The sequence below is a fragment of the Gopherus evgoodei genome, chromosome 8 (assembly GCF_007399415.2).
Source record: "Gopherus evgoodei ecotype Sinaloan lineage chromosome 8, rGopEvg1_v1.p, whole genome shotgun sequence".
Lineage (NCBI taxonomy): Eukaryota > Metazoa > Chordata > Testudines > Testudinidae > Gopherus > Gopherus evgoodei.
In genome coordinates this window covers 102,111,079-102,137,953 of record NC_044329.1, presented here as the reverse complement: position 1 = coordinate 102,137,953, position 26,875 = coordinate 102,111,079, and the positions used below count along the sequence as shown (strand labels likewise).

The window sequence follows — 26,875 nt, the reverse complement described above, 5'->3', positions numbered from 1 at the left end:
GGAGGAGGAGATGGAGTGGTGAGGAAGGGGCATGGGATGGGGAAGAAAAGGAGATGGGGCAAGTGGGAGTAGGGGGGAAGCTGGAGCCCAGCATGCGGTATCTCCTTGGCAGAAGCTGGGGCTCCCCTGTTAAGCAGACCCGTTGAACCGTCACCATGACAAGCCCTTCCTCCCCTGCATCTGTACTACCCCGATGAGCTCCCACAGACACCCTCCCCACTAAGCCCCAACCACCTGCACCTGGACCCCCACCCAAATGAACCCCACCTCCCCTGCACCTAGAGCCCCCCCTGCTGAGCCCAAACACTTTCATCTGGATCCCCTGCAGATCTGGTGACCAGATGTTATAGGGACAGTCCTGATTTTGGGGTCTTTTTCTTATATAGGCTCCTATTACCCCCACCCCCATCCCGATTTTTCACATTTGCTGTCTGGTCACCCTACCTGCAGAGTCCCATTGACCCTGCACCTAGAACCCTCAATGAGCTTCTGTGCATCCAGATCTCCCACTGAGCCAGCCGCACCCATATTGCCCCCCAGAGAACTCTCTTACCTCCACCTAGATGCCCCCACACTAAGTCCCTCTGCACTTGGATCCTGCTGCTGGGCTGAGCCTGTTCACCCACACCTGATGCGCCTGGCTTGGGGAGTAGGGCCCAGGGGTGTATCTGGGGCAGGCCTGGCCCTTGCACTTGTGTCAGGGACGGGTGCAGCCTCACTGCCGAGTCCCTGTCCGGGGTGGGGTTTGAGGGCTGCTGGGTAATCTCCCACCTCCATGTAATCAGTAGCCTGTGCTCCCCACTGCCATTTTGGAGCCTCCACATTTATTTATTGACAAAATTTGCAGAATTTTAAAATATTGTGCACAGAATTTTTAATTTTTTGGTGCAGAATCCCCTCAGGAATATGGGATGCTGTGCAGCTGTAACGGTGGGACTGTGAGGAAGGTGGTGGGCAGTGGGGAGGTCTATGGGTGGGGGGGGGGGCACTGGGCGAGCGGTGTGATGTGGAGGGTGCTGTGCAGTTGTGGTGGGAGGCCAACAGGGGAGGTCTCTGGGAGGGGTGGGGACTGGGCATACTGGGTGGGTAGGGTGACCAGATGAGATGAAGAAAATATCGGGACACATGGGGAGTGCAGGGGGGGTGTCTGCTAGCGGAGCAAAAAAAATCAACACCCCCCCCCCCAAGGGCTGCTGGCAGAGCGAAATATCTGCACAAATTAGGGCGGCTGTTGGGATGCGGGACAAGCACCCAAATATTGGGACAGTCCTGATGTTATCGGGACGTCTGGTCACCCTAAGGGTGGGCACTGGGCAGGGGGTGGTGCGGTGCCAGCCCGGCCTCAGTGGGAAGGGGCACGCTGGCAGCACAGGGCTGCGCAGGCCCGTGTGTCTGACAGCTGCAGGTTTGTAAACGGTGCCCTCCTGCTGGGCTGCTGCTGCCCCGCTGTGCCCCATTGCCCCAGCCCGCCCTTCACGCTGCAGCCCGACCAGCCCGCCCCCTCTGCACCTTGCCCCCGGGAGCCCACAAAGCGTTCATCCGGCCCTGCCTCGGGGAGGTTAAACATTAACAGCGGGCGCCGCAGACCGGCCACCGCCCCGGTCCCCTCAGGAGTTCAGAGTCCAAGGCCTCGAGCCGCGGGGCCGGTCCGGGAAGGGGGCTAGGCAGCCGGACACCAGCTATGGCTGGAGCGACCCCAGCAGAGGCCCAACCCCCATGGGCCCAGTGGCCCGATCCGCCCTGTGGCGGTGCCGGTCCGGCTGCGGCTCCCACTGCCCTTTGTACCACCGACCCCGAGGAGACCTCGCCCTCCTCCCGCCCGCTTCCCTCATGTGAAGCCGCGGACAGGGGCAAGTGGCGGCCAGGAAAGCACGGGTGTGTTATACGGGCGCTGCCCCTTTAAGAGAAGGGGCGGGGGGAGGAGGCAGGAGAACTGAGCCTACCCCCCCCCCCCGACCTTTGGCTCTTCTCGCCTGGCCCAGGGGCGTGGCTGCGGCACTGGGCGACCCGCGCTCCCGGCTAGCTGGCGCCCGCCTCCTTTTCGCCCAGCGCGCTTCTCTCCCAGCGGCGCGATGGAGCCGGTCGGCAGGAGAGTGTTTGTGGTGGGAGTCGGGATGACCAAGGTACTCAGGGGGCCCCGGCTTCGCCCCCCAGGGCGCCTACCGCGTGTGTCTCTGCAGGCTCGGGGAGCCGTGTCCGCCCCAGCGCTCAGCCGGCTCTGAGCCGGGACAGCGGAGGTTGTGGGGTGACAGGCGCCGCTGTCTCCCTCCGCCTCTCCCGTAGGGACGCGGCCCGCTCCTCCGCCTCACAGCGGGTCGCCAGTGATGCAGCTGCGCCCCTCTGCCGCGGGGTTTGAACCGCTACCCGGCACCCAGTGTCTGGGCTGGAGTTACCAGAGAGCAGGGGGGATCGAGTGTGTGTGTACAGAACACAGCCCCGAGCGGCCCGACAGCCTGGGCCAGGGTGTTTCCCTGCCCCACCCCTGACTGACTGAGGGGGCTGGGCCTGGGGCAGTTCTCTGGGCAGCAAAGGGCTTGGACTCTTCTCACGCCTCGGCCTCATGCCTGTCTCCCAGAATGGTTTTAGGCATGGCTCTTCTGCGCCCGGCCCCCAAACTGTCCTGATGAGTAGAAGCAGCACGTCAGGCTTTTTGGTTCTTAAATTTTCCTCCCGGGAAAATACGGATGTATGGTAACCCTATTGTTATAAAAAATACATTCTGTGGCACATCCCTTAAATTGGTACTTTTTATAGGAAACTGGTTGCTAAGAAATGAAAGGTTATTTTTTAGTCATCCCTGCCAGGGCCACGCCAAAAATGTTCGAATTGGGCCCCGCACTTCCTAAAGCCGGCCCTGGTCCCTCCTCCCCCAAAGGTGGAGCCAAGCATATTCCTCTGTTTTTGAGTTTGGGGTGCATATAAAAGAGGAATGTATTTTTCTGGATTTGACAAAATCCGAAAACTTTCTTTGGTGAGTTGATAACTGAAATGGCTCCACTTTTCCTTGTTAGAGATCCATTCACAAGTGGCTATTCCTTAGGAATAGACCATCCAATGCGTTTTTGGAAGAAATGCTTTAAAACTTGTTAGTTTGCATGTGTAGTAAAATATATAATCTTTTCCAATTAAGCTACTGCTTGTGGCACTGTAGAGATGTGGAACTCCGTAGTGCACCAATGAAATATTTTCTGTATCTACAGTAATTGAATGTAAAACCTATGGGGCTATTGGAAACAACGTAATTGCACACCTCCATTGTTCCAGAGGTTTAGACTTTTGTTTACACGTAAGCCTTTACAGCGGCACCGCTGTAACACTTCAGCGTAGACCAGGAATTGGCAACCTTTGGCACGCAGCTCGCCAGGGTAAGCATCCTGGCAGGCCGGGCCAGTTTCTTTACCTGCCACGTCCTGAGGTTCGGCCGATCACGGCTCCCACTGACCGCGGTTGGCTACTCCAGGCCAATCGGGTGGCGGGAAGCGGCGCGGGCTGAGGGATGGGCTGGTCACTGCTTCCTGCAGCCCCTATTGGCCTGGAGCTGCAATTGGCCGAACCTGCGGATGCGGCAGGTAAACTGGTGATCCAGGAGTTAACATTTGTTACTGGATTGGTGGAGTGTAATTATAGCCTTTTTGAGATGTCTGCCCTGTTTTTGACAGCCTATCCTGGGGTAGGCGCTCACAGTTATGAGTCACTTCATACATCATAACAGAAATTAATAGGCAGCAGGTATAAAACAAACAGGAGGAAGTACTTCTTTCCACACAGTCAGCCTATGGAACTTGTTGCCGGAAGATGTTATGAAGGCCAAAAGTGTAATTGGGCTCAAAAAGGAACTGGAAAAGTTTATGGAGGATAGATCCATAAGTGGCTATTAGCCAAGATGGTTAGGGTTGCAACCCTGTGCTCTGGGTGTCCTTACATCTCTCACTGCCAGAAGCAGGGACTGGTCAGTTGAATGGTTTGCTTGATGATTGCCCTGTTCTGTGCATTTCTTCTGAAGCATCTGGCATCGGCCACTGTTGAAAACCAGGATTCTGGGCTAGGTGGACCATTGGTCTGACCCGGTAGAGCCATTCTTATGATAACTTCATAATATCAACTAGAATTCATAAGTCATAGATAGGTTCTCCAAAGCATCTAAGGGGCCTTTACCCCCACCCCCCCCCACACCCTCACCCCAGCGTATCACTTATTTCAACAACGATTCTTGAAACTTGGTAGTTTTAGGAGAGTGGTGGACTCTTTACTGTCTATCTAATCCCTTTCTTGTAAAATGTGCAAAAATGAATTCTTATTTGTTAGCCATTGTTTCTGTTAAACTAATTCAAGAACATATGTTTTAAATATGTAGCGTAAATGCATAATTTATGGCTAGCTGTTCAGCATTAGCCAAGTTTGCAGTCAGTTGAGAAGTCCTGCATGGGGACAGTTTGGCAGAGGAAGACCATATTAAATGTTGGATGCTTAATATTAAGGTTTCAAATACACTGGAATTAAATTTATTGAGATATCTTATAGGCATAGGCGCTAACTTTCTCTGGCGCCGGTGGGTGCCCATGGCCCCACTCCCCTGGCTCTGGCCCCATCCCTAAAGTCCCCTCCGTAACTCCGCACCCTCCCTGTTCCTATTGGATCCCTTCCCCAAATCCCAGCCCTGCTTCTTCCCCTAGTGTGCCATGTTCCTCCTCCTCCTCCCCTCTCCTTCCCTGCCCCTTGAATCAGCTGTTTTGTGGCGCAAGCACTGGGAGGGATAGAGGGAAGCAGAACGTGACAGCATGCTCGCAGAGGAGGTAGAGGTAGAGGCGAGCTGGAGCAGAGGGGTGGGGCAGGCTACAGGGAGCTGCCAGTGAGTGCTGAGCTATGCTTATAGGTATCTTTTACTGTATTTAATCATTCAGCTACTAGTTCACTGTATATTTCTTATTTATAATAAACTTGCCCTAGTGGAGAAGGACTTATTTCCAACAGCAGTAAGACATTTTTATGCTTTTAGTAAAATGAGCATATGTTTCAGTTATGCTAATTTGAACTGATGTGGAGATTGTAATAAGGCATTTTATAAATTTAAAAATAAACTCAAAGTATGAGTAGAGAACTTAGAAAAATAAAGGTTAATGTGTCTTTTGTTTAAAAAAAAAAAAAAAGCCTGAGAGGGGAAAGGGGCCTTGCACTGTGCCTTAAAAGTCACCAGACTTGGCTTTGTTAGAATAGTGGGGAAAGCAAATTCTAGAGGTGAAGGTCTTCTACTGAGAATACCCTATTGCTGTCTCCTTAAATCTTTGACTCTAGAGGGTATCTGCATGAGGAGTGAGGAGAAAGAAATGAGGTATAACAGTTGGTCTGTCACATAGCCAGGACCCAAGTCATACAGGATTTGGTAGATCGAAATCATTATCTTCTTGACAATTTGGCTGTATTTCTAATAACATTGTCTTAAGTCAGGTGAATACTATGTGAGCATAGTCTTTGCACAGCTTTACCAGTTTTGACATAAATATCCTCTTCTAGTTTTTATCCTCTTTTAAGCAGACTTAATCATGTTGAGTGGGCCAAAGAATATAGTTTTTGAACTGCAGTGAGAGCAAGATGAGGCCCCATGTGGTGTGCTCAAACAAAGGAATTGGAAAAGTTGCGTAGCTTGTCAGAAACCATGCCTAAAAGTCTCGTTAGCTTGTTGTTTCGGAGCCTTTCAGGATCATATAGTTGCACACTATTTGGCCTCATGGGAATATTCCTTTTGTCAATCTTTAACATGTTTAGCCAGTAGATAAACATTTCATGTACCTATTATGACCATTTTCATAGATCATTTGTCTTTAATTTGTCAAAAAATATAATGTCTTTGATTTAGTATAGGTCTGTATGTATCTCCATTGAACTACACACTTCATTTTGTTTTGTGAGCATCATCTTGGTTGTAAGACTAAACTGTGCCTTCCCTGTTATCTTTTTGCCTCCATCTTTGATTGACATTCTGAGAGGCCTTGACAAAGAGTTAACAGTGCACTGCAGAGTAATCAAGGGTCCTTAACTCCTGCAGTACAGTAGATATGCTATAGAGAAGTGGCGTTGAAGGAATGAGAAATCCTTAGCAGAAAAGAAGGAATAAAGACAAAAAGTGTTAGAAGTTGCTCGCTAAGCTAAGGGGAAGCCTTTTGATGCTGGACCTGAACAGCTCAAAGGAACTTAGTGCAGGAGAGGACCCCTGAAGATACTTATCAAAATCCAACAAATGCTCAAGAATGGTGGTGACTCCAATGGATTAGAGCCTTTGCTGACATGGCTATGCAGGCAGAGACCCCTAGTGGAGACACAGCATATGCCGGCAAAACAAATTCTGACAGCATAGCTATGCCACCACCTAGAGGACATTACTTATACTGAATAAATTACTCTTTCATCAAGGGTTTTGCTGCCATAGCTGTGTCAGCAAGAGGGTGTGATTTTTTTCATACTCCTAGCTGATATAGCTATGCAAAACTTTGTCATGTAGACCAAGCCTGAGAGAAGGAATTGCATACAGGTGTTCATTTTTGCCTAGACCTGTGTCTCTCATGTGATTCGTCTATGAGTAAAGTATGATTTGTTTAGAAATACCTCTGCTACATGCTTTAACTGTCACGTGGTCTTGGAGCTTATGACAGCTGGACTACAGGGTCCCTTTCATTAGAAGTGGTACCAGAAGCTTGTGCCCAAGAAGCATACCTGAGAGGTCAAATTCTGCCCAGACACAGAGTTGCTTAAACGCATGTGGATTCAGTATGCAGATCCAAACACAACTTCATGGTGAGCATCTGGAAGAGTGAGTTTAGCCAGGACTGTGATAACCTCAATTAAAACATCAGTAGGGTCTGAGAAATTGCTAATATAGTAGTGTAGGTAGAGCAAGATCTTTTGAATAAGGAGTGTTATTAAACACAGAATGCTCTGAAGTACAAGATTGTACATAGATCCATTCCCTTTCACTGAATTTTTCTGGCCTTCATTACCAGGGTATTGGTATATGTTGTTAAAAAGAGGTTTTGGAAAATAGAGATAATGAATGTGAAGGGCTGGGATTCGGGCTATAAAGGTGAGCATATGCAGATGTAGAATCACATTTTGATATTGGTAATAGTGAACACAGATATTTTTAAAAACATTGGGAAGGGGATAATGCGTTTCACTTTTTTTATAAAGCAGTTATGTTTCAGTAATGATCTAAACATGGAAATAAAATCTTTTGCTGACATATTTTATCACTATTTATTAAACATTTGCATGTAGCATGTTCGTTTGTCTCTTTATAGAGAGAATAAAAGTACAGTCGCTGCTGCAAGAATGAAGGCTAGACATAACTTGACACCTAGGTTATGAGGCATAGTGAGTTGACATCAGGAATGGGAAGGGAGGCTTACACAAAATAACACTGAATTTGCTTGCTTTTGTAAGGTACATAGATATTTTCACATAGCCATAAAATTGTGTAAAAGGACAAAACCTTTGTCAAAATTTACTGATGGTTATAAGTACTGTATTAATCTGTGAGAAAGAAATTCATTCCGTCTGCGCCTCTCTCCTATTCACAGATCTGTCTTAACACAGAGCCAAGAACTCCCTGTCTAGTCTCTCCTTTCTGGCCAGTTCAGGGCCAGCACAGAGCACAGCCTTGGTTCTCTGGAGGAGATGAGCCTCGCCTGCATAGCCTCTGTTCATGCTATACCAGTGGTGTGCAAACGTTTCCAGTCACACCTCCCCCGCCCCCGCCCTTACCATTAACGGAGCCTGTCTGTGTTCTCCCTTCACCACCCTATTAATGCACATCCAAGGCTTCCTCAGCAGAGGAGCTTGGCCTGAAGGCAGAGCAGGGGGAGGAACTGGGAATTGAAAGGACCTAGGACTAGAGGCGGAGCTGGTCTGGAGGCAAAGAGGGAATGAGGGCAGAGCTGGGCTAGAAGCATAGTGCTCCCTCCCTGTCTCCATGGGGGCTGGCCCTGGCCTGAAGGCAGAGCAGGACTGGGGGGCTGAATGGGGCTAGGAGAGGAGTGAGACTGGGGGCAAAGCTGGGATGGAAGCATGATACTCCCTCCCTGCCCCTTGTGGGGCCTGGCTCAGGCCTTGAGGCGGAGCAGGACTGAACAGGGCTGGGAGAGGAGTGAGACGGGGGGCAGAGCTGGACTGGGGACGAAGTGTCACTGCAAGTGTGATGCTTCCTCCCTGTCTCCCCCTGGGGGCTGGCTTGGGCCCCACTGCATGCTTTCTCCCCCCCCTCCCCCCACAAAATATTTCTCTACAACCCCGCAGGTGGCATGCCCGACAGTTTGGGGAACACTGTGCTATATACTGTGTAGTTTCTGTGGAACAATGACTTTGCATGGGCCCTCTGCAAGAGGGATTTCGGCCTGGGTGTTCAAATATATGAGTAAATTATGTTTTAATGATGCTTGAGTGTAGCAATGTGCAAAATATCTATACTAAGTTTAAATCTTGTTTTTCTTCCTGCCAGTTTGAAAAGCCTGGTGTGCGGGAAAATTGGGATTACCCGGACATGGCTAAAGAGGCAGGTAATTAATAACCAAGATTACTTTTAGTTTTAATATTTTTTTTCTGAATTGTATTATGAAAAAGGGTAAAATATACAAGAATGGGGAAGCAACCAATGAACATTCAAGACAGCAAATTTAAAACCGATGAAATGAAATACTTTTTTACATAGTGCATAATTGACCTGTGGAACTCACTGCCACACAGAATCAGAGCCAAGAACATAGGATTCAAAAATTAATTAGATATTTAAATAAACAGTATCCTATGTAGTTGCACTAGCTAACATTAATGTATATACGTGATATCAACTTTCATGCATAGGCATACCAGCTGATCAGCCAGGAGGAAGCCAGGAGGAAGAAGCTTCTGTTGTTAAAACTATGTATGAATGAAATTTGAACTATGTGGCCTAAGAAAATGTTGGGCATACATCGCAGGGCTCAAATATTTATTATATTCCAGCATTAAAATCTTATCTTTAGACCTTAAGTTGCCATTTTGACACTTTCATTGAAATAATTATGTATTAGACAAAATTTTCTTGTCTTAGTTATACTAGTGTCTTCTACAGATTCCTGGCATAACAATGAGTCGGTTAAGATACATTGTTTCCTCTTTCAAACATAGTAGGCCTTGAAGTTTGTTTCTGTAGTGCATGCTTAATACTATTTTTGTATATTGTTCACACAGATGCATACTATAATGTACCTTTTTATTCAAAGGGATGAATAATTAATTTAACTAGATTAGCTTCTACATTTTTGCAAAAATCAGAGCTACATTCAATAAAAAATTAATTAGGCTTCTGTGGTAGAGGATTAAAAGTTTGTTCCTCCAGACTGCAGAAGTATTTAAGTCTGTCCCTCTGAGAATAAATAATGTATTTGCCCTTGATTTAATTTCTTTAATTTCCTCCCTATAACTCAAGTATCAGAGGGTAGCCGTGTTAGTCTGGATCTGTCAAAGCAGCAAAGAGTCCTGTGGCACCTTATAGACTAACAGACGTTTTGGAGCATGAGCTTTCGTGGGTGAATACCCACTTCCTCAGATGCATGTAATGGAAATATCCAGGGGCAGGTATATATATGTGTGCTAGCAAGCAAGCTAGAGATAACGAGGTCAGTTCAATCATGGGGGATGAGGCCCTGTTCTAGCAGTTGAGGTGTGAAAACCAAGAGAGGAGAAACTGGTTCTGTAATTGGCAAGCCATTCACTATAGCAGACCTTAAGGTGGCCATCCTGCAGCAAAAGAACTTCAGGACCAGACTTCAAAGAGAGGCTGCTGAGCTTCAGTTCATCTGCAAATTTGACACCATCAGCTCAGGATTGAACAAAGACTGTGAATGGCTTGCCAATTACAGAACCAGTTTCTCCTCTCTTGGTTTTCACACCTCAACTGCTAGAACAGGGCCTCATCCCCCCTGATTGAACTGACCTCGTTATCTCTAGCTTGCTTGCTAGCACACATATATATACCTGCCCCTGGATATTTCCATTACATGCATCTGAGGAAGTGGGTATTCACCCACGAAAGCTCATGCTCCAAAACGTCTGTTAGTCTATAAGGTGCCACAGGACTCTTTGCTGCTCCCTATAACTGTTGTTTGGATCACTATCTCAAAAAATATTTTATTAACTTTTAAAAAAGTTTTGTCTGCTGGATTTAAAAAAAACAACACCACCTCTCTCTAGGTCAGAAGGCTTTAGCTGATGCAGGTATTCCTTACTCAGCAGTGGAGCAGGCATGTGTGGGCTATGTTTACGGTAAGTTATGTTACCTGTTTAGGGTATGAGTTTCCTAACACCTACTTACTTAATTTTATGCGTATGAGGAGTCTCATCCATGAGAATGAAATTTGTCCATTCATGTACAAAGCCTAACATCCACTCCTCCTTCCCCGTTCGTGGATCTGCCTTAACACAGAGCCATGCTTAAAACTACACACCTGTACAAGTCTTTGCAAGATTAGGGCCTCAGATTTTTAATGAGTACAGATTCAAGCCTTAGTGACCTGTAGAGTGTCCAGTTATTTTAATCATTGGTAGTATAGATTTCAAGGAAACGTGGTACATGTGCGAATATCCTAAGTAGCTCCCATTACAGGATCAGGCCGCTACTGTGTTATATTTTGTTTGATCATCTCCAGTACTTTATGTGAGTTGTACACAATCCATACATTTTTGTAATTATTATGGTAATGTCATTCATTGCAGTAGTTTAAATTACAGTATAGTTTTGCCAGCTGGTGCCACCTCTGGAGGTTAAGAAGTTATGCTAGCCTTGCCTGCAAAGCTAGAACATCACCTTTTTAGAGAGCAAGTCATTTTCTCAAGAGGCATTTCTGTTGTTCTTTCTTCCTTATCTTTTCTGTATTGTTTCTTCACAGTACTTAAATATATATTTATAAGTGTTCTTTTTTGCAGAGCGAGTTTGCCCAATTCATCCTGAGTTAGTTATAGAAAAAAGATTAATTATTATTTGGGCAAAGTCAGTCCTCCTTCAAGTACATTATGGAAAGGAAATGGTATAACAGGGAAGTTCAACAGGAAGGTTAAAATTCTGAGAATTCTTTTCTTAAATCACCCAATTGTGAGTAGACAGCACAACACACAATGATGTAACTACGTAATTAAAATACTTATAGCAGTAACACTGCCACTAAGAAGCCAGACAACATGGCAAAGCTCTCTTTAAAGCAAATTAGGCCAAGAAGAGTGAATGTCAAAATACAGTCTTTCAGGGTCATTTCAAAGAGAAGGATACAGGTCAATGAAGAGCATTTCTGGGACTTTTTTTACAGTTCTGTAAATAGGTGGCATTTTATTGATGAAATAAAGAAGAAATAAAACTAAGGTGATTAAGTTTCTTTGAGGATTTCTTATATTTTTGTAATCATTAGAAAGTAGCCAAGAACTTTCTTAAAACAAGTAGTTAAAGATTTAAATAGAAATATTGCTCAGCCTCCTATGCTGAAAAATTATTAATCATATAAATTAACAAAGAGTTTTGCTACAAATGCTTAGAAACTAAGTACTATATATACTCATTCATAAGCCAAATATTTTTAGTAAAAAAGTGACACATCATAGGGCAGGGGTCAGCTTATAAACGAGTCTACACTAAAATTTGATGATTTTAAACTCTATGGAATCATTGAATTAAATATCTAATACTTCGTCATTTTGTTTACCTGGAGCGTTCACAGGCATGGAACCCCTCAGCTCCCAGTGTCCGAGTTTTGCCGTTCCCAGCCCATAGGAGCTGCGGGAGAACTTCCTGAAGCTCCCATTGGCTGGGAACAGTAAACTGCGGCCACAGGGAGCTGAGGGACTCCGTGCCTGTGAACACTCCAGGTAAACAAAACATCCAGGCCCGCTAGCGGCTTACCTTAACTGGCCGGGAGCCAAAGCTTGCCAACCCCTGAAATATAGGGTCGGCTTATGAAAGGGTCATACAGTTTTTGCTATTTTTACCTAACCATCTTGCGGGGTTGGCTTATAAACAAACAGACTAACAAATGTGTATATGCGGTAGTTTGAGTAGTTTTTTGTTTTGTCATTTAAGAGCTAACTGGCATTTTGGGATCAAGTGAATATTAACACACATTTACAGCTGGAAATGAAGAAAAGGAAATATAGTCCCTAGATAATCACTTTTCAGAATTTTAACCAGCCAGGAAAAGGGAACAGTAAGCTTGAATCTGAGGAGTTAATTTCTTAGGGTGAAGGAGAGAACTGTTTATTGTCTAAAAAGATATTTGGCAATAAATACTGCCATCTTGGTATGTGCCTAAGCATGTAATAGGCAAACATTGTCCTTCAAAGTTCATTTTATTTTAATACAACACTATACAGAAAATTCAATCTGGCACACCACTTCAATCACCTGTCTTCCACTAAATGTGTTTGTGATTGTCTTCTGCTCATATCTGGTCAATCTGCTGGGATATTTAGGAAAATGGATTCCATGTCCTTTGAACATAGTTCAGGTTGACTCTTAACCCCTTGTGACGCTTCGTATATGTCTGGGAAACTAACTCCCCTAGTGTCATGAGTGTATATATCTGGAACACTTATTATATTGTAGACTGTTATTTGTACAACCTGGCAGTAGTGACTGGACTGCTTTATAACAAGGTTAAGTGCAATCTTAGCTTACCTGTTGCTATTGGTTGAGTTGGAAAATTATGCTCTTCAAAGATTTTAGAAGTGTCTTTTCTAGAATCAAAGTATAGCATTACCCTTATGTTGTTATAATTTTTGCTACTATATGTCTACTCTCCACTTTCTTTTAAATGTTTCATTTTTGTATAAAGGTGACTCAACATGTGGTCAACGGGCTATCTACCACAGTTTGGGATTAACTGGCATTCCTGTCATTAATGTTAACAACAACTGTTCCACTGGATCCACTGCTTTGTTCATGGCCCGCCAAGTGATCCAGGGAGGTAAGCTGTGTTTGTTTAGAATTAATTAGCAGTGATGTAATACATATATTCATTAATTTTGTGACTCACACTCTGAAACAAATGGGAGTGGAAGGGAATAGTATGTTCTCCAAATTTCATAAATGACATTTGTTCAGTTTCCATAAACAGAGCTACATAAATTCTCTGCCTGCCTCCTCAGACTGGGAAGGGTGATAAGCATTGCCTAGACTGATCAATTTTGTCATGCCCTGTATGGGAGTACGGATCCCTCCATATGGAGTAGATTGCAGGATAGGAGTCTAATACAGTAAGCAACGTTGGTTTAAGTAATCTGAAATTGTTTATGAATATACTTTCATTTTTAAGAGTAAAACTTAATGGAAGTGCCAGCATTCAATTTTTTGTTATTCTGCATTGTCTTTACAAAATATTGACAATTTCTGTTAGAATTATTAATATGGGAGACCACCGGATACAAATTTAACCATAAATTCCTTTATTAAATTCAGAGGCCAAATGCTATGTTATACAATTGTTCTAAACATGCCTAACAGCCTAAAAATAAGAGGTCACTATGCCCAATACAAGAACAAAGTATTTATAAGCAGGGGCAGCTTTGTTTTTTGCTGTCCCAAGCACGGCAGGCAGGCGGCTTTTGTTGGTGCACCTGCGGGCAGTCTGGTGGTCACGTGGAATCGGCGGCATGCCTGAGGGAGGTCCGCCAGTGCCGTGCCATCGGCGTCCCTGCCGCCGAATTGCTGCCAAAGCCACAGGACTGGTGGACCTCTCGCAGGCGTGCTGATGAAAGCTGCCTGCTTGCTGCTCTCATAGAGACCGGCAGGCCGCCGTCCGCGACTTGCCGCTCCAGGCATGCGCTTGCTGCGCTGATGCCTGGAGCCGCCCCTGTTCATAAGCATGTGAGCAATATACCTGCAAATAGGCCAGACCCACGGCAAATCATCTCATCCTGGTGTGCTTCAGCCAGGGCCGGCTCTAACCATTTTGCCGCCCCAAGCACGGCGGCACGCTGTGTGGGGCACTCTGCCGCTTGCCGGTCCCGTGGCTCCAGTGGATCTCCCGCAGACTTGGCTGCGGAGGGTCCGCTGGTTCCACGGCTCCAGGGGACCTCCCACAGGCGTGCCTGCGGATGCTCCACCAGAGCCGCTGGACCAGTGAACCCTCCACAGGCATGCCTGTGGGAGGTCCACCGGAGCTGCCTGCTGCCCTCCCGGCAACTGGCAGAGGGCCCCCGGTGACATGCCGTCCCAAGCATGCGCTTGATGTGCTGGGGCCTGGAGCCGGCCCTGGCTTCAGCATGATCAGTTAGGGTCTAACAAAGAATCTTCAGATTCTCGGCTCTCCCTCTATCCTTCAGGTAACTTACTACCTTTAGCAAAACACAGTTTGAAGCAGTTTATCCTTGCTGTTTTCCTCCCTCCAAGGCCTTGCTTTATTATCTCCTCCCTCTGCCTTGCTTACCAGCAGAACAGTGAGAAGATGTGTGTTTGTTCCTTTTAAGAAAGTTTTTTTTTCTTTGTCTATTGCAGCTCTTTATTTTATTAGTTACCTTCTGAACTATACTTCCTTCCCACACTGCAAGTAATAAGTAATACTGCACTGAAAAGTCTCTTAGTTAAAAGGTGATCTTGGAAAGGAGAGCGCTTTTTTTGGTGTATAATTACTTTTTTTTTCTGCTTATGTTTTATACTAGAAATATCAGGTTTTTATTTTCAGTTTTATTGGAATGACTTTTTGGAGAACTGAAACCAGTGGGATTGTGGAATCATGAGAGACTGAAACCTTGAACCACTGAGAGCAGAAGGGAGTTCTAGTCAGACTGTTTAAATTTTGTTTTGTATTGTGTTAACTTTAAATAACTCACTCTTGACTAACACTTTAGGGAAAAACTCTTTGTGGAAGATTCTATATCTACTCCTTTTCAACTGAAGGGTGAGGGAGTTTACAGTCCATTTCTCTAGTTCTTCAGGGAGTTTTGTAGCACAAAAAAAGGGGAGAGGAGGACACATGATATTCCTGTTATTTCTATATTTAAAAATATTTGACTCAGAGTTCCTCTAAACAATTGTATTTCTGTATTTGTGGCTGAGGTGAGGACACTTGGCAATGCTAAGGAATTGATCTTTCAGCATTAAAATAAATACGTGGTTCGAAATAAAGAAATCTGATCTTCTAAGGTACATTTCTTATTTGACATCAGTAATTTGTGTAACCTCAATACCATTTGCATTCAAACTTGACTCAAATTCAAAAGTGAAGAAAAAGAAGGAAAATGTACCAATTTTTTGTGCGTATATATTTTTTTTAGCAAAATGCATATTTATAGTACATGATCTTTAGATATTTAGTCATATTTCAAATAACGAAAGCTTTATTTTAAGGTTTGGCAAATTGTGCTTTGGCTCTTGGCTTTGAGAAGATGAAAAGGGGGTCCATTGAAATTAAAGTAAGTGTCTTTAAAATATTTGCACCCTTTTTTGGAATGTAATCTAGCAGTACAAATGTTTTAAAATGTATGAGAGTTCCAATTTCCTATGTACACATCAATTAGTTTAAGATATCGTCGGACAGACTGCTTAAGGTAAGTTATCTACATTTCCATCAAAATAGTTAAGGTACCTTTCACAACCATTTACTAGGAAATATAAATGTACATTGTGCAAATCATGTATCCACAGATAAGAGATTAATTTCCCAGTAAATTTCACTGTCGGAAGATTAATGTTCAATAGTTCCTAACAACTGTGATATGTGACCTAGGACTTGGCTACAGTTGCAGATGTAGGGTATGTCTACATCTGCAATTTTGCAGCACTGGTTGTTACAGCTGTATTAGTACAGCTGTATAGGGCCAGCGCTGCAGAGTGGCCACACTTACAGCAACCAGCGCTGCAAGTGGTGTTAGATGTGGCCACGCTGCAGCGCCGTTGCACACCGCGGGGAAGGAGACCTGCTTGGAGGGGGAGTTGGGGAACGCCAGAGCAAACCGCCGGGAAGGAGACCTGCTTGGAGGGGGGGTCGGGGAACTCCAGAGCAAACCGCGGGGAAGGAGACCTGCTTGGAGGGGGGGTCGGGGAACGCCAGAGCACACCGCGGGGCTGGAGACCTGCTTGGGGGGGGGGGTTGGGGAACGCCAGAGCAAACCGCCGGAAAGGAGACCTGCTTGGAGGGGGGGTCGGGGAACGCCAGAGCAAACCGCGGGGCTGGATACCTGCTTGGAGGGGGGGTCGGGGAATGCCAGAGCACACCGTGGGGAAGGAGACCTGCTTGGAGGGGGGGGGTCGGGGAACGCCAGAGCAAACCGCGGGGAAGGAGACCTGCTTGGAGGGGGGGTCAGGGAACGCCAGAGCACACCACGGGGATACCTGCTTATTCCACGAAGGTCAACAAAAACGCTGGTGAGTGTCTACACCTGATGACCAGCGCTGGTGATCCAGCGCTGGATCCTCTACACCCGAGGCACGACCGGGTGTACGGCCAGCGCTGCAAACAGGGAGTTGCAGCGCTGGTAATGCCCTGCAGGTGTGTACACATCCTAAGTTGCAGCGCTGTAACCCCCTCACCAGCGCTGCAACTTTGTAGTGTAGACAAGGCCCTAGAGCGCTTTGAGTTAAACCAGCCATCATAGAGTGCAGTAGGGAAAGCGCTGCAGTCTGTCCACACTTGCAGCGGCACTTGCAGCTGCATTGGGAGCGGTGCATTATGGGCAGCTGTCGCAGCATGCGAGTGATTGCAACATGCTTTTCAAATGGGGGGTGGGGTAGAGTGTGACAGGGAGTGAGTTGTGTGTATGTGGGGGGAGAGAGTGTTTTTGGGGGGGCTGAGAGCATGTCAGCATACTGTTATAAGTTCAGACAGCAGCAGACCTCCTCTTCCTCCCTCTCTCTCACACACAGCATTCCACACTAATGGTTGCTTTGTCTTGGAGCAGATAAGCAGCTGGCTGTTAAAAACGGAGCTTTTAAAGGGCATAGCCGCATTCCTGCAGCGATTCAAAACAATGACAAGAGTGGCCACTTAACTTAAGGGGATTATGGGACATTCCAGAGGCCTATCAGAGCGCAGTAATGCAACACCGCAGTGCTTCAGTGAGAGCACAGCAAACGTTATTCCTCTCGCCGAGGTGGAGTATCAGGAGCTCTCTAGCTGAAGAGTGAGAGCGCTCTATGTGCCTTGCCAATGTGAATGGAGAATGAGCTAGTGCGCATGGGGCTCCTTTATTGCACACTAACTCGTAAGTGTAGCCAAGCCCGTAGACGAGTGGCTCTCAGCTTTTCCGGACTGCTGTACCTTTTCAGGAGTCTGATTTGTCTTGTGTACCCTCAAGTTTAACCTTACTTAAAAACTGCTTGCTTACAAAATCGGACCTAAAAATACAAATGTATCATAGCACACTATTACTGAAAAATTGCTTACTTTCTCATTTTTACCATGTAATTATAAAATAAGTCAATTGGAATATAAATCTTGTACTTAAATTTCAGTGTATAGTATATAGAGAAGTATAAACAAGGGATTGTCTGTATGAAATATTAGTTTGTACTGACTTCACTGGTGCTTTTTATGTAGCCTGTTGTAAAACTAGGCAAATATCTAGATGAGGTGATCTACCCCCTGGAAGATGTCGGCATACCCCAGGGTTACATGTACACCTGGTTAAGAACCACTGACCTAAACCAGTGTTTCTCAATGACCAGTCTGTGGACTGGCGAGTCCCTGAGAGCTCTTCGATACAGTTTAGGAAGGCAGAAAGCTGGTCTCTGGTATGAAAAAGGTTGAGAAACACTGATCTAGTCTATATTAAAAACAAAATTGAGGGGAGGTGCAGAAAATTACAAATGGTAATACTGAGGTACAGAGTATTTAAAGTGATTTGCCTCAAATTGCACAGCAAGTTGAGGTGAGGGGGTAGGGGGGAGGAAGAGAAGCCAAGTCTTCTGATTTAGTCCCATGCTGAATCCAGTAGACTCAAAATGTCCCCTGGGCATTTTCTAAGGGCTTCAATAAGTCCTTTTCCCTCCCCACCTCCCATAATGCAGTTGCTGACTGTCTTCTGGTTATCTGTCCGTTCTTACAAGTAGGCAAGTTATTGAAATTTCAAAATATCCTACTCAGGCAGAGTGCTGAGCTGTTAAGAGATGTTCTCTTTTTCTCAAAGTCCATTATATTTTTGCAGGAATACTGTAGTTTATAAAGGAAATGGATAATTCACCTTGAACTTGCCAGTTGCTTAATTTACAACTATTTTTATTTTTAGTTCACAGGCAGGACAAATCCACTAGATAAACATACGGAAGTGATGATAAAGAAATATGGCTTGTCTGCAGCTCCAGTAACAGCACAGTTTTTTGGACATGCTGGAAAAGAACATATGGAGAAATATGGTACTGGTCAAACTTGTGGGGAAAAATCCTATTGCAGAGTAAAGTATTAGAAGAAAAGTGAAAACATTATTTGGGAGCTTAGTTATAAACTGTTATTCCATGACTTCGTTTTCACCAGGTACATGTTGCCATACCCAACATCCACAACTAATAGTGTTGGCAAAGGGGAATCTTGATCAAGGGATATTTTCAGAAAAGTAGTTTCATGGGATGGAGTTCAGTTTGTGGTGTATACTCTATGCTGTACAATAGTTGTGTTAGTGGTAAGGTTTGTGCCTGTATAGGGCTTAATTTTTAATTTATTTGCTTTTGTGGTTTTGTGCATGGTATGAATGTGTGTAGCAACATTAAGAGTTTTATGACAACTTTTGTGCATTAGTCATATCTCAATTTACATTCTCAGAGTACCGCCATTGCAATTCCTTCAGCTCTCACCAACCAAGGAATAGCAGTCCCATAATTGCTTCTAAAACTTAGTCTCTTATTTGGCAGCACGTATTCCTGCCAAACGAACTACTGGACATCTCATATTTTAAAAATTTATTTCAGACGATTTATGGAAATAATTTAGAAGACAAATGTTTCAATGTAATTAAATTACTGTGCAGTGGACGAATAGTAATATATGAACATATCTCTGTTCAAAATTGACTAAAATTGATAGCTGTTAGCCTTTTTTGTATTTTCTATGTGTCTGTTAATGACAGCATAGTGCATTAGATCTCTAAATTTATCAGCTGGAATTCAGCCAGTTTTAAATAATCTCTCATCTAGTAATTGAAACACTTACTGACCCAAACCCAGCTGTATTGCAAAGAATCCTTAATATAATGGATCCGTTATAACAGAGATTTTAGAGCTAGTGCCATAAGAATTTGAACTGAATACAGCATCTCTGTCACTTGTTAATAAGTCTGTGAGAAAATATTACAGCCTCTCAGTATAGCTTGACTTTTTTTTCTTTCAGGAACAAAAGAAGAACACTTTGCAAAAATTGCATGGAAGAATCATAGCCATTCAGCTAACAACCCGTGAGTGCAATATTGTACTTTGGTAATGAAAATACAGTAAGAAAACCAAATTTGAAAGAAGTCATGTATTGCACAACAGTAAAACTCAAAGTATAAAATAGACAAAACACTTTCCATTATATACAATGAGAACAATACTCCAATATAAATTCTCTGTTCAATGCCTTACACTTTGTAAAATTACAGTATGAAAGCAATATAGTGGGTGTAGCTATGATTAATATGTCTTCTTCCTGAGATTATGCTAAAGTAAGGTGTGTTTTTCCTAGGTTTTCCCAGTTCCAAGAGAAGTACAGTTTAGATCAAGTGTTGCAGTCTCGGAAAATTTGTGATTTTTTGACTGTTTTACAGTGCTGGTAAGAACAGGACTTTGATACTGTGTAGAAATAAATGCTGAAGCACTTTATATTAGAAATAAAACAACTTTAATTTGCCACTGTATTATAAGCTGTAGCATTTTTTCAAATGCTTTACCATCTGTCTTCAGAGTATTAGATGCATTTTATAAATTAAAATTTAAATAAATAAAACAAAATTCAGCCCATTTTGCTCTAACTTTAACTAGATAATTCTTGAACTATAACTCACTAGACAAAAGTGTACCTCATTTTTCTGTTTTCATATATTTCCCAGGCCCTGCATATCAGTGCATTTCTGCTGCTGTTTAACAAGGTTTTTCCTCACTGCTGCCTTTCCTGTCCACCCATAAATTGTTTTTCTAAAGTCAGCACTGTTTCTAATAGAAATTTGAGCAATATGCTATTTTAATTAAAGAAATCTGTTTCAATAAAAGATTTTGCTAGAAGAGTTCAGCCAACTTTTTGATGGAAAGGTCAAGATGATGTCAGCAAACCACTTTGGAATAGCTTATGGATTTAATTTGGTTACATATCAATGACTAGTGCCACGAATAGCACTCTTTTCCTTTAAAATCATTGTTAATTGTGCAATGAGTAAATAATTCTTTTACGTTCAATTAGCCCAACATCCGATGGAGCTGCAGCTGTGGTTTTAACTAACGAGGAGTTGGTGAGAAAACATGGATTGGAGTCAAAAGCGGTGGAAATTGTGGCCCAAGAGATGGTCACTGATCTTGCAAGTACATTTGAGGAGAATAGTTGTATTAAGGTGGTAGGTTTAAAATATTACTTTTTCCCTGCTCCCCACTTCTTATGCACATTGATCCTAACACTACTACAGATGTTTCCGTGATAAAAATATCCAGATAGTACATGCACTGTACTTCACTATGAAGTAAAAATAAACTATATACTGTACACTTCAGAAAAACACAAAACTTCTAGGATAAAAGATACATCCCTGGAGTAATGCTAAGAAAACAATTTTTATAAGTGTATATGTATGTATTGGTATTAAGTGTAGGATTATAAAAAGTTTAGTGTTAAGCTGCACTTTTTCAAATTGTTTAGAACATCAAATTAAGGAGACAACATAAAAATTGTGAGACAGATGCAGAAATCATCCATCTGTGTCTTGAACCAATGTATCTAGTTTTCCTTCTCTTCTACAGAAGGGTTATGAACCTGAAAACCACGTAACCATCAATGTGTGGTGGCTATGTCATTCATAGGTGTAATTTCTAGTTTGATTAACTTAAACCCAGAGGTAGGCCTAAACTGCAAAGTTTGGATGCAGAGCCAAGTTTTCTTAAAAGTTAGGTGTTATTTGCATCTACAGTTCTAGTATGAGTCTGTCTATTGTAATTATGGACCAACTTCTGTCCTTTGTGGCATAGGTCAATGGAGCTGTGACAGTTTTCACCATCTGGAAATCTACCACATAATATGCAACCTCATTGATGTCAGTGGGGTTGCACAGGGGTAATTGAGGGCCAAATTCAGCCCAGTAGGTGCAAATCAAATTAATGCATTCCAGAAAGTCAGATTTAGAAAATATTGACTATTAGCATTAAAGTCAGATGGCTGGCAGCAGAGGTACAGATTACTAGCTAAATAGAGATTTGAGGTCAAACTTTCAACTGGCATAAGCATTTGCAATTCTTCAGACATCTGTGGAATTGCGCCCAGTTATACCAGCAGCATATCTTGCCCTTAATGACTAAATAATTTTGGCTGCATATACTTTTACATATGGGGAGAAGGAGTGGAGGAAGAACGCAGAAGAGCCATCACTTAGAATGTTCCTAAAATGAAGTTTAGAATCCCTGATTTCTTGCATCAAAATTATGCCACATAATGACTGCAGTACGAGGCACATTAATATTAGACTAGATTACCATCACTTATAGGCCAGCTCACTTATAGCACATGTTCCGGTCGCAACTAGCAGATGAGCATAATCTAAAGTCTTGAACTGTGTAACTCACAATTTGTTGTTGTAGGTTGGCTATGATATGAGTAAAGAAGCTGCGCAAAGATGTTTTTCCAAAGCAGGTCTGAAACCTATGGATGTGGATGTGATTGAACTACATGATTGTTTCTCATCTAACGAGCTCATTACTTATGAAGCTTTAGGACTTTGTCCTGAAGGTAATAACATTAATGAAGAATTTTAGTTTATTAAAATGGACAACATTAAACATGTCTTGTAACTTTGGTGTTTGTTATAAATGCCAACAACTACCATTAATATTACTGCTCTCAGAATTGTAGCCATATTGGTTCCAGGATATGAGAGATATAGTGGAGGAGGTAGTATCTTTTATTGGATCAACTTCTGTTGGTGACAGAGACAAGCTGTTGAGCTACGCAGACCTCTTCTTCAGGTCATGTAGCTTGAAAGCTTCTCTCTTCACTCTTGGGGAAATTTTGTGCCAAAAAAATGAACAATTCTGCTCAGTATTTTAAAATTCTGCAAATTTTATTTGTCAAAATAACACTGTATAATTACACCAGTTTCAATTATTTTGGTAATTTATTTCAAAATATCTGTCAGCAAGTATGTTTGTAATAATACAGACACACACACAAATTCCCCCAGGAGTAGAGATTTAAAGAAACTGCGACAACTCAATTCCTGCTTCTCTGACCCCTCCCCCACAGAGCCCAACCAGGGGACCAGAGACTTACCCCCTCCTTCCCCTCAGACTCCAACCATGGGGCCCCCAACTCAGACACTCTCACCCCCTTTCTCCCAGAGCCCAGCTATGCCCTCTCCCCAGCTAGGGTTGCCAATTTTGATTGGACATATTCCTGGAGGTTTCATCACATGACATAACATTTAATTAAAGATTAATCTTTAATTCTTGGAGACTCCAGGACAATCCTGGAGGGTTGGTAACCCTCCCCCAGCCCATACCCTCATACCCTACTCCCCTCCAGAGCCCAGCCATGAGGCCTTCCCTGGCCCAGACATTCACACCCCCTCTCCCCCAGAACCCATCTGCAGGTCCCCTCCCCAGCTCAGACACACCCCCAGAGAGGCCAGCTGTGCCCCCATACGCCTCCCCTGGCCCAGACACTCACAGACCCTACCCTTCTAGAACCCAAGGATCCAGAAGCAGAAACAGCCTGATGTTGGGTCCCAGGCCTGTAGTTTCCTGCATGCTGCCACCTCTTTTCTTCCAGGCGTCCTGGGAACTGTCCAGTTCCCTCCCCTTCCCACTCTCTCTCTGGTCTTGTTTTCTATTTAGGAGCTAGACTGTGCTTGGTCCAGCAGCTCTAGTGGCGGCCAACATCCCTGCAGCCCATTTCTATATGGGGGGGAAAAAAGGAAATTCTGCATGCCCAACATTAATTTTGGCAAAATTCTGCATTGCACAGTGATGCAGAATTTTCCTAGGAGCATTTCTTTCACTAACAGAAATTGGTCCAATAAAAGATATTCTCTCACCCACCTTGTGTGTCATTAATATTACTGCAAGTTGTGATTTCCAGTGAAAACCATAACAGTATCTGTAATGACTAACTGCTCCTTTTCAGGTACATCTGCTCTTTTCATTATAATTTTACCAATTATTAATTTAATTATTGTATAAACTGAAAAGCTTATATATTGTACTAAAATATATATTTAGTGGGCAATGGAAGCAAATGGAGACCTATTGTCCAAACAGTATATGCCATTATGTTCATATTTGGTTATTTCACATATGTGTTCCAAAATTTTGTGCATTACAATTTTCTGGTTTTGGCTGACTCAAAACATATGCAATAATATCCAGAAGTAACAGTAAGGTTGAAAAATGTACCATAAAGTGACTTTTTTTTACAGCTATTTTCCTTGTTTCAATTACTATTTTATAGGAAAAGCTGGGGAGCTGATTGATAGAGGAGACAATACTTATGGTGGAAAATGGGTGGTAAACCCCAGTGGTGGTTTGATTTCTAAAGGACATCCATTGGGTGCCACAGGTAAGGCAAACACAGAATTTTGTATTTCTAATGATTTTGAGGTCTTCATGTGGAAACCGACAGTTTCTTCATCAGGTTCTGAAGGTATTCATGATTTATGAGTCGTGAAATAATTGTGCAGAAGGAGTGCTGGGGTCTGAGAATATGTCGTCTGTCTAATGACTTCCAGTATATAAGTTACCTTGCTGTTGGTTGTTTTCTCACTTACAAAGGTCAAAATACTCTCTTGACTTCAAGTGTTTTACACAGCATGCAGTTTACTCTTAATGTTTGCCACCTTTTGAGCTATGAATATGAATTTTGTATTTGTCATATGCATTTCATTAGTTAACTAAATGAATAGTTCAAATAATAGAGGATGATATGTGACAACTTTTGCTTAAATTAAGTGATTTTTTAAAAAAGGAGTGGGCTAGAATTTGTTTTTCTTAATTAAAATAAAATCCATTTTCACTTGACTTAAAATGTCTAATTAGCTAGATGTACAGAGGTATTTTGCACAGACCTAATTAATCTGTCCAGAGAGAGCGAGAAGGTTCATATTATTGACAAAGCATACAGAGTTAAGATACAATTTTTTTTCTTTTGAGACATGAGTACTAACTACTTTTTCTTTAAGTTTCAGTAGACTATACTAAGAATACATTTTTGTACTTTGCAGAGAGTACTTGAATATACAGTTTACACTGAGATATAAACAGATATTTTTCTGTTTTAGAGACTACTCCAATCAAAATCAAGCTATTAGTTTTAAAATGTTGTAGTTTTATTTTATATACAAAGTCTGTCTCCAGCTGCCTATTCAGAGAAAGGGATTCAAAGTAGTTGAGGTGAATATTTATCTTCCGCATTACATAATGTGTCCACTGAAGGCTTTTATGTTTATGCAGTAATTTAAATCTCAACCTTGAACCAACTTTCTCATGCATTCCTTTGAAACTTCCACTTTTGTGCTTCAGCAGTCTCTCAGAAGCTAAATACCTGTGGTTTTAGAAGTGCCATTTTAGCAAGACATATCCCAACTTTTTTTAAAAATAATTTCAGTTCAAGACCATCTTTAATTTCTCTCTGTATTGCCACAATTTAATGGGTTTCATTAGATGTTTTCCATATGTATATAGGAAAGTATACTGCACATAACATAATAAGATGTGATTGTAGCATACCCATGTGTTTTCCATAATATACATTTAGTCATAAATTCTGCAACACTTCTTTGAAGAGCTATTCAGTTATAATCTAATTGTAAGATGCTTAAAATGTAAATCTTAAACCAGTTTCTGTGGTATTATATGATGAAGGATCACACTGGCATTGAACTTTGTATTTAACTTTTTACTGATTGTGAACTTTGTAAACTTCATTTTTCTTTTGACCTGCATATATTTGGATCTATTTGAGACAATCCTTACCTTAAATACTAGCTAACACTTCATGGAGTAAGAGAAGTATTGTTTCAAGTCAATTGAAAAAGAATTATGATTTTTATAAGCAAATCATCCACCACCACCACTGTTAAAAGTGTAGAGAATCCATCAGATTTTTGATAGAGCCTTGAAATACTATATGGGTAATTTTGTTTCGCACTGAGCCAGTTAGTCATTTCGAAAAAACTCTGAAGGGTTTTTAGAAATTACGTATGTATTCTCTGCTGATTTGCTATTTAATATAGTATGTTTTAACTTTCAGCAATACTGTTAACTGAGAACTTTTTTAATATTGATTTTGGATGTGCCAGCTTAGATGATTAGGTGTTGTTTTTCTTCGAGCGATAATCCCTATGTAGATTCCAAACGTGGGTACACATACGCTGGAGTCAGAACGGTTCATGGTAGTATCTGTTGACCTGCACGTGTGTCGTGCATTGACCGCGTGGCACGTCTGAGGCTTTGCGGGTTGACGCTGCTCCAGTTCCTTCTTACTACTGGGTGGCCAGAGTCGGAACCCCTGTTCCTCAGTATTCTTAGCTTACAAGAGAGATGTTCTTTGATCGTTGTCTGTAGATAGTTTTTACTAGTTGTATATGATTGTCCATTTGTTAGCTAGGTTTTCCTTGTTGGACTTCTCCCCTTGTGGGGCTCCTCCCCAGCCCAGGGACTATGCCCCGGCAAGCCAGTTTTAAATACTGTGCTTCGTGCCTACGGTCCTTCTCTGTGAGTGACAAGCACCAACATTGTCTGTATTGTTTGGGCGAAGCTCACGTTGCCGCCCGCTGCTCCATCTGCTGCTCTTTCCCACGTTGCCGCCCGCTGCTCCATCTGCTGCTCGAGAGGCCAGAGAGCTTTAGCTTTGCCTTTGCAAGTTCTGTGTGGAGGAGTTAATGTGACCATGTGCACAACCGGATCCAGGACCAACAGATCTATCAGAGTGATGCTTTGTACCGGTGGTGAGCTCCTCCTTGGGCCTTTCCCAGCCGACACCAGAGACACCACTGCTACTGCCTAAGGCCCACCATGCTCATAACAGGCACAGCTATGGACATAAGGGCGGCTCCCCGAGGGGGACTCCCTCTAAACATATCATTGCTTCCCCGAGCTGTCACTTCAACTCAGATGCTCCAGTGACAAAAAATCCCACTCAGAGCATAAGTCCAAGCACCGCACTCCATTGGCCCTGCCACTGGCAGCAGTGACTGGCTTGCTGCCATCACCTCCAGCTCCATCTACTCCACTAGGATGTCTGGACTTGCATGCCCAGTCTTACATACACTGGGGTGCTTGTCCCCTCTCATGCCAACGGCTGAACTGATGTTGCCATGTGCCAGCTCCCGTCCACGCTCAGGCATATTGTTGCTGCCAGCATGCTGGTTCCCAGGGAGGAGCCCCTTCTCCTTCAGCATCTTGCTCTGCTCTGCCTCTCTCTGCTGGGTCCTTCCACAGAGGAACCTCTTTTGCTCTTGGACCATCCGGTTCCATCTCATCCCACACTGATGATTCCGACAACTCTGCCTCTACCAGACCTGCTTTGGCCTCAGAGTGGTCCTCCAAGCTGGACTCTGCCTTCTTGCCCGCCCAGTCATACAGCACCACCCATATCAACCAATCTACGCTCCACTGGTCAACCTATGATTCCATTACATGCAGGCACTGCTGATGCCAGGTGACCCCTATGCCTGACCCTGCTGAGCAGCTTGGGACCCCTACAGCAAT

General features: G+C 43.4%; 1 protein-coding gene across 2 annotated transcripts in view; it reads left to right on the top strand.

The window, feature by feature from the left end:
• The first annotated feature begins 1,384 nt into the window (after positions 1-1,384).
• The window catches only part of SCP2 (sterol carrier protein 2), a 54,347-nt gene continuing 28,856 nt past the window's right edge, over positions 1,385-26,875 (top strand). Inside the window, exons 1-11 of one of the 2 annotated variants that reach the window (XM_030572466.1) lie at positions 1,385-1,405; positions 8,489-8,546; positions 10,222-10,293; positions 12,846-12,977; positions 15,359-15,423; positions 18,235-18,361; positions 19,329-19,392; positions 19,662-19,748; positions 20,373-20,523; positions 21,755-21,902; positions 23,619-23,726. In XM_030572466.1, the coding sequence (XP_030428326.1) occupies positions 8,531-8,546; positions 10,222-10,293; positions 12,846-12,977; positions 15,359-15,423; positions 18,235-18,361; positions 19,329-19,392; positions 19,662-19,748; positions 20,373-20,523; positions 21,755-21,902; positions 23,619-23,726 (970 nt within the window). In that variant the 5' untranslated portion in view covers positions 1,385-1,405; positions 8,489-8,530. Of the gene's footprint in view, positions 1,406-1,983; positions 2,124-8,488; positions 8,547-10,221; positions 10,294-12,845; positions 12,978-15,358; positions 15,424-18,234; positions 18,362-19,328; positions 19,393-19,661; positions 19,749-20,372; positions 20,524-21,754; positions 21,903-23,618; positions 23,727-26,875 lie in introns of those variants that run through there. The other variant, XM_030572465.1, reaches the window with a different exon arrangement.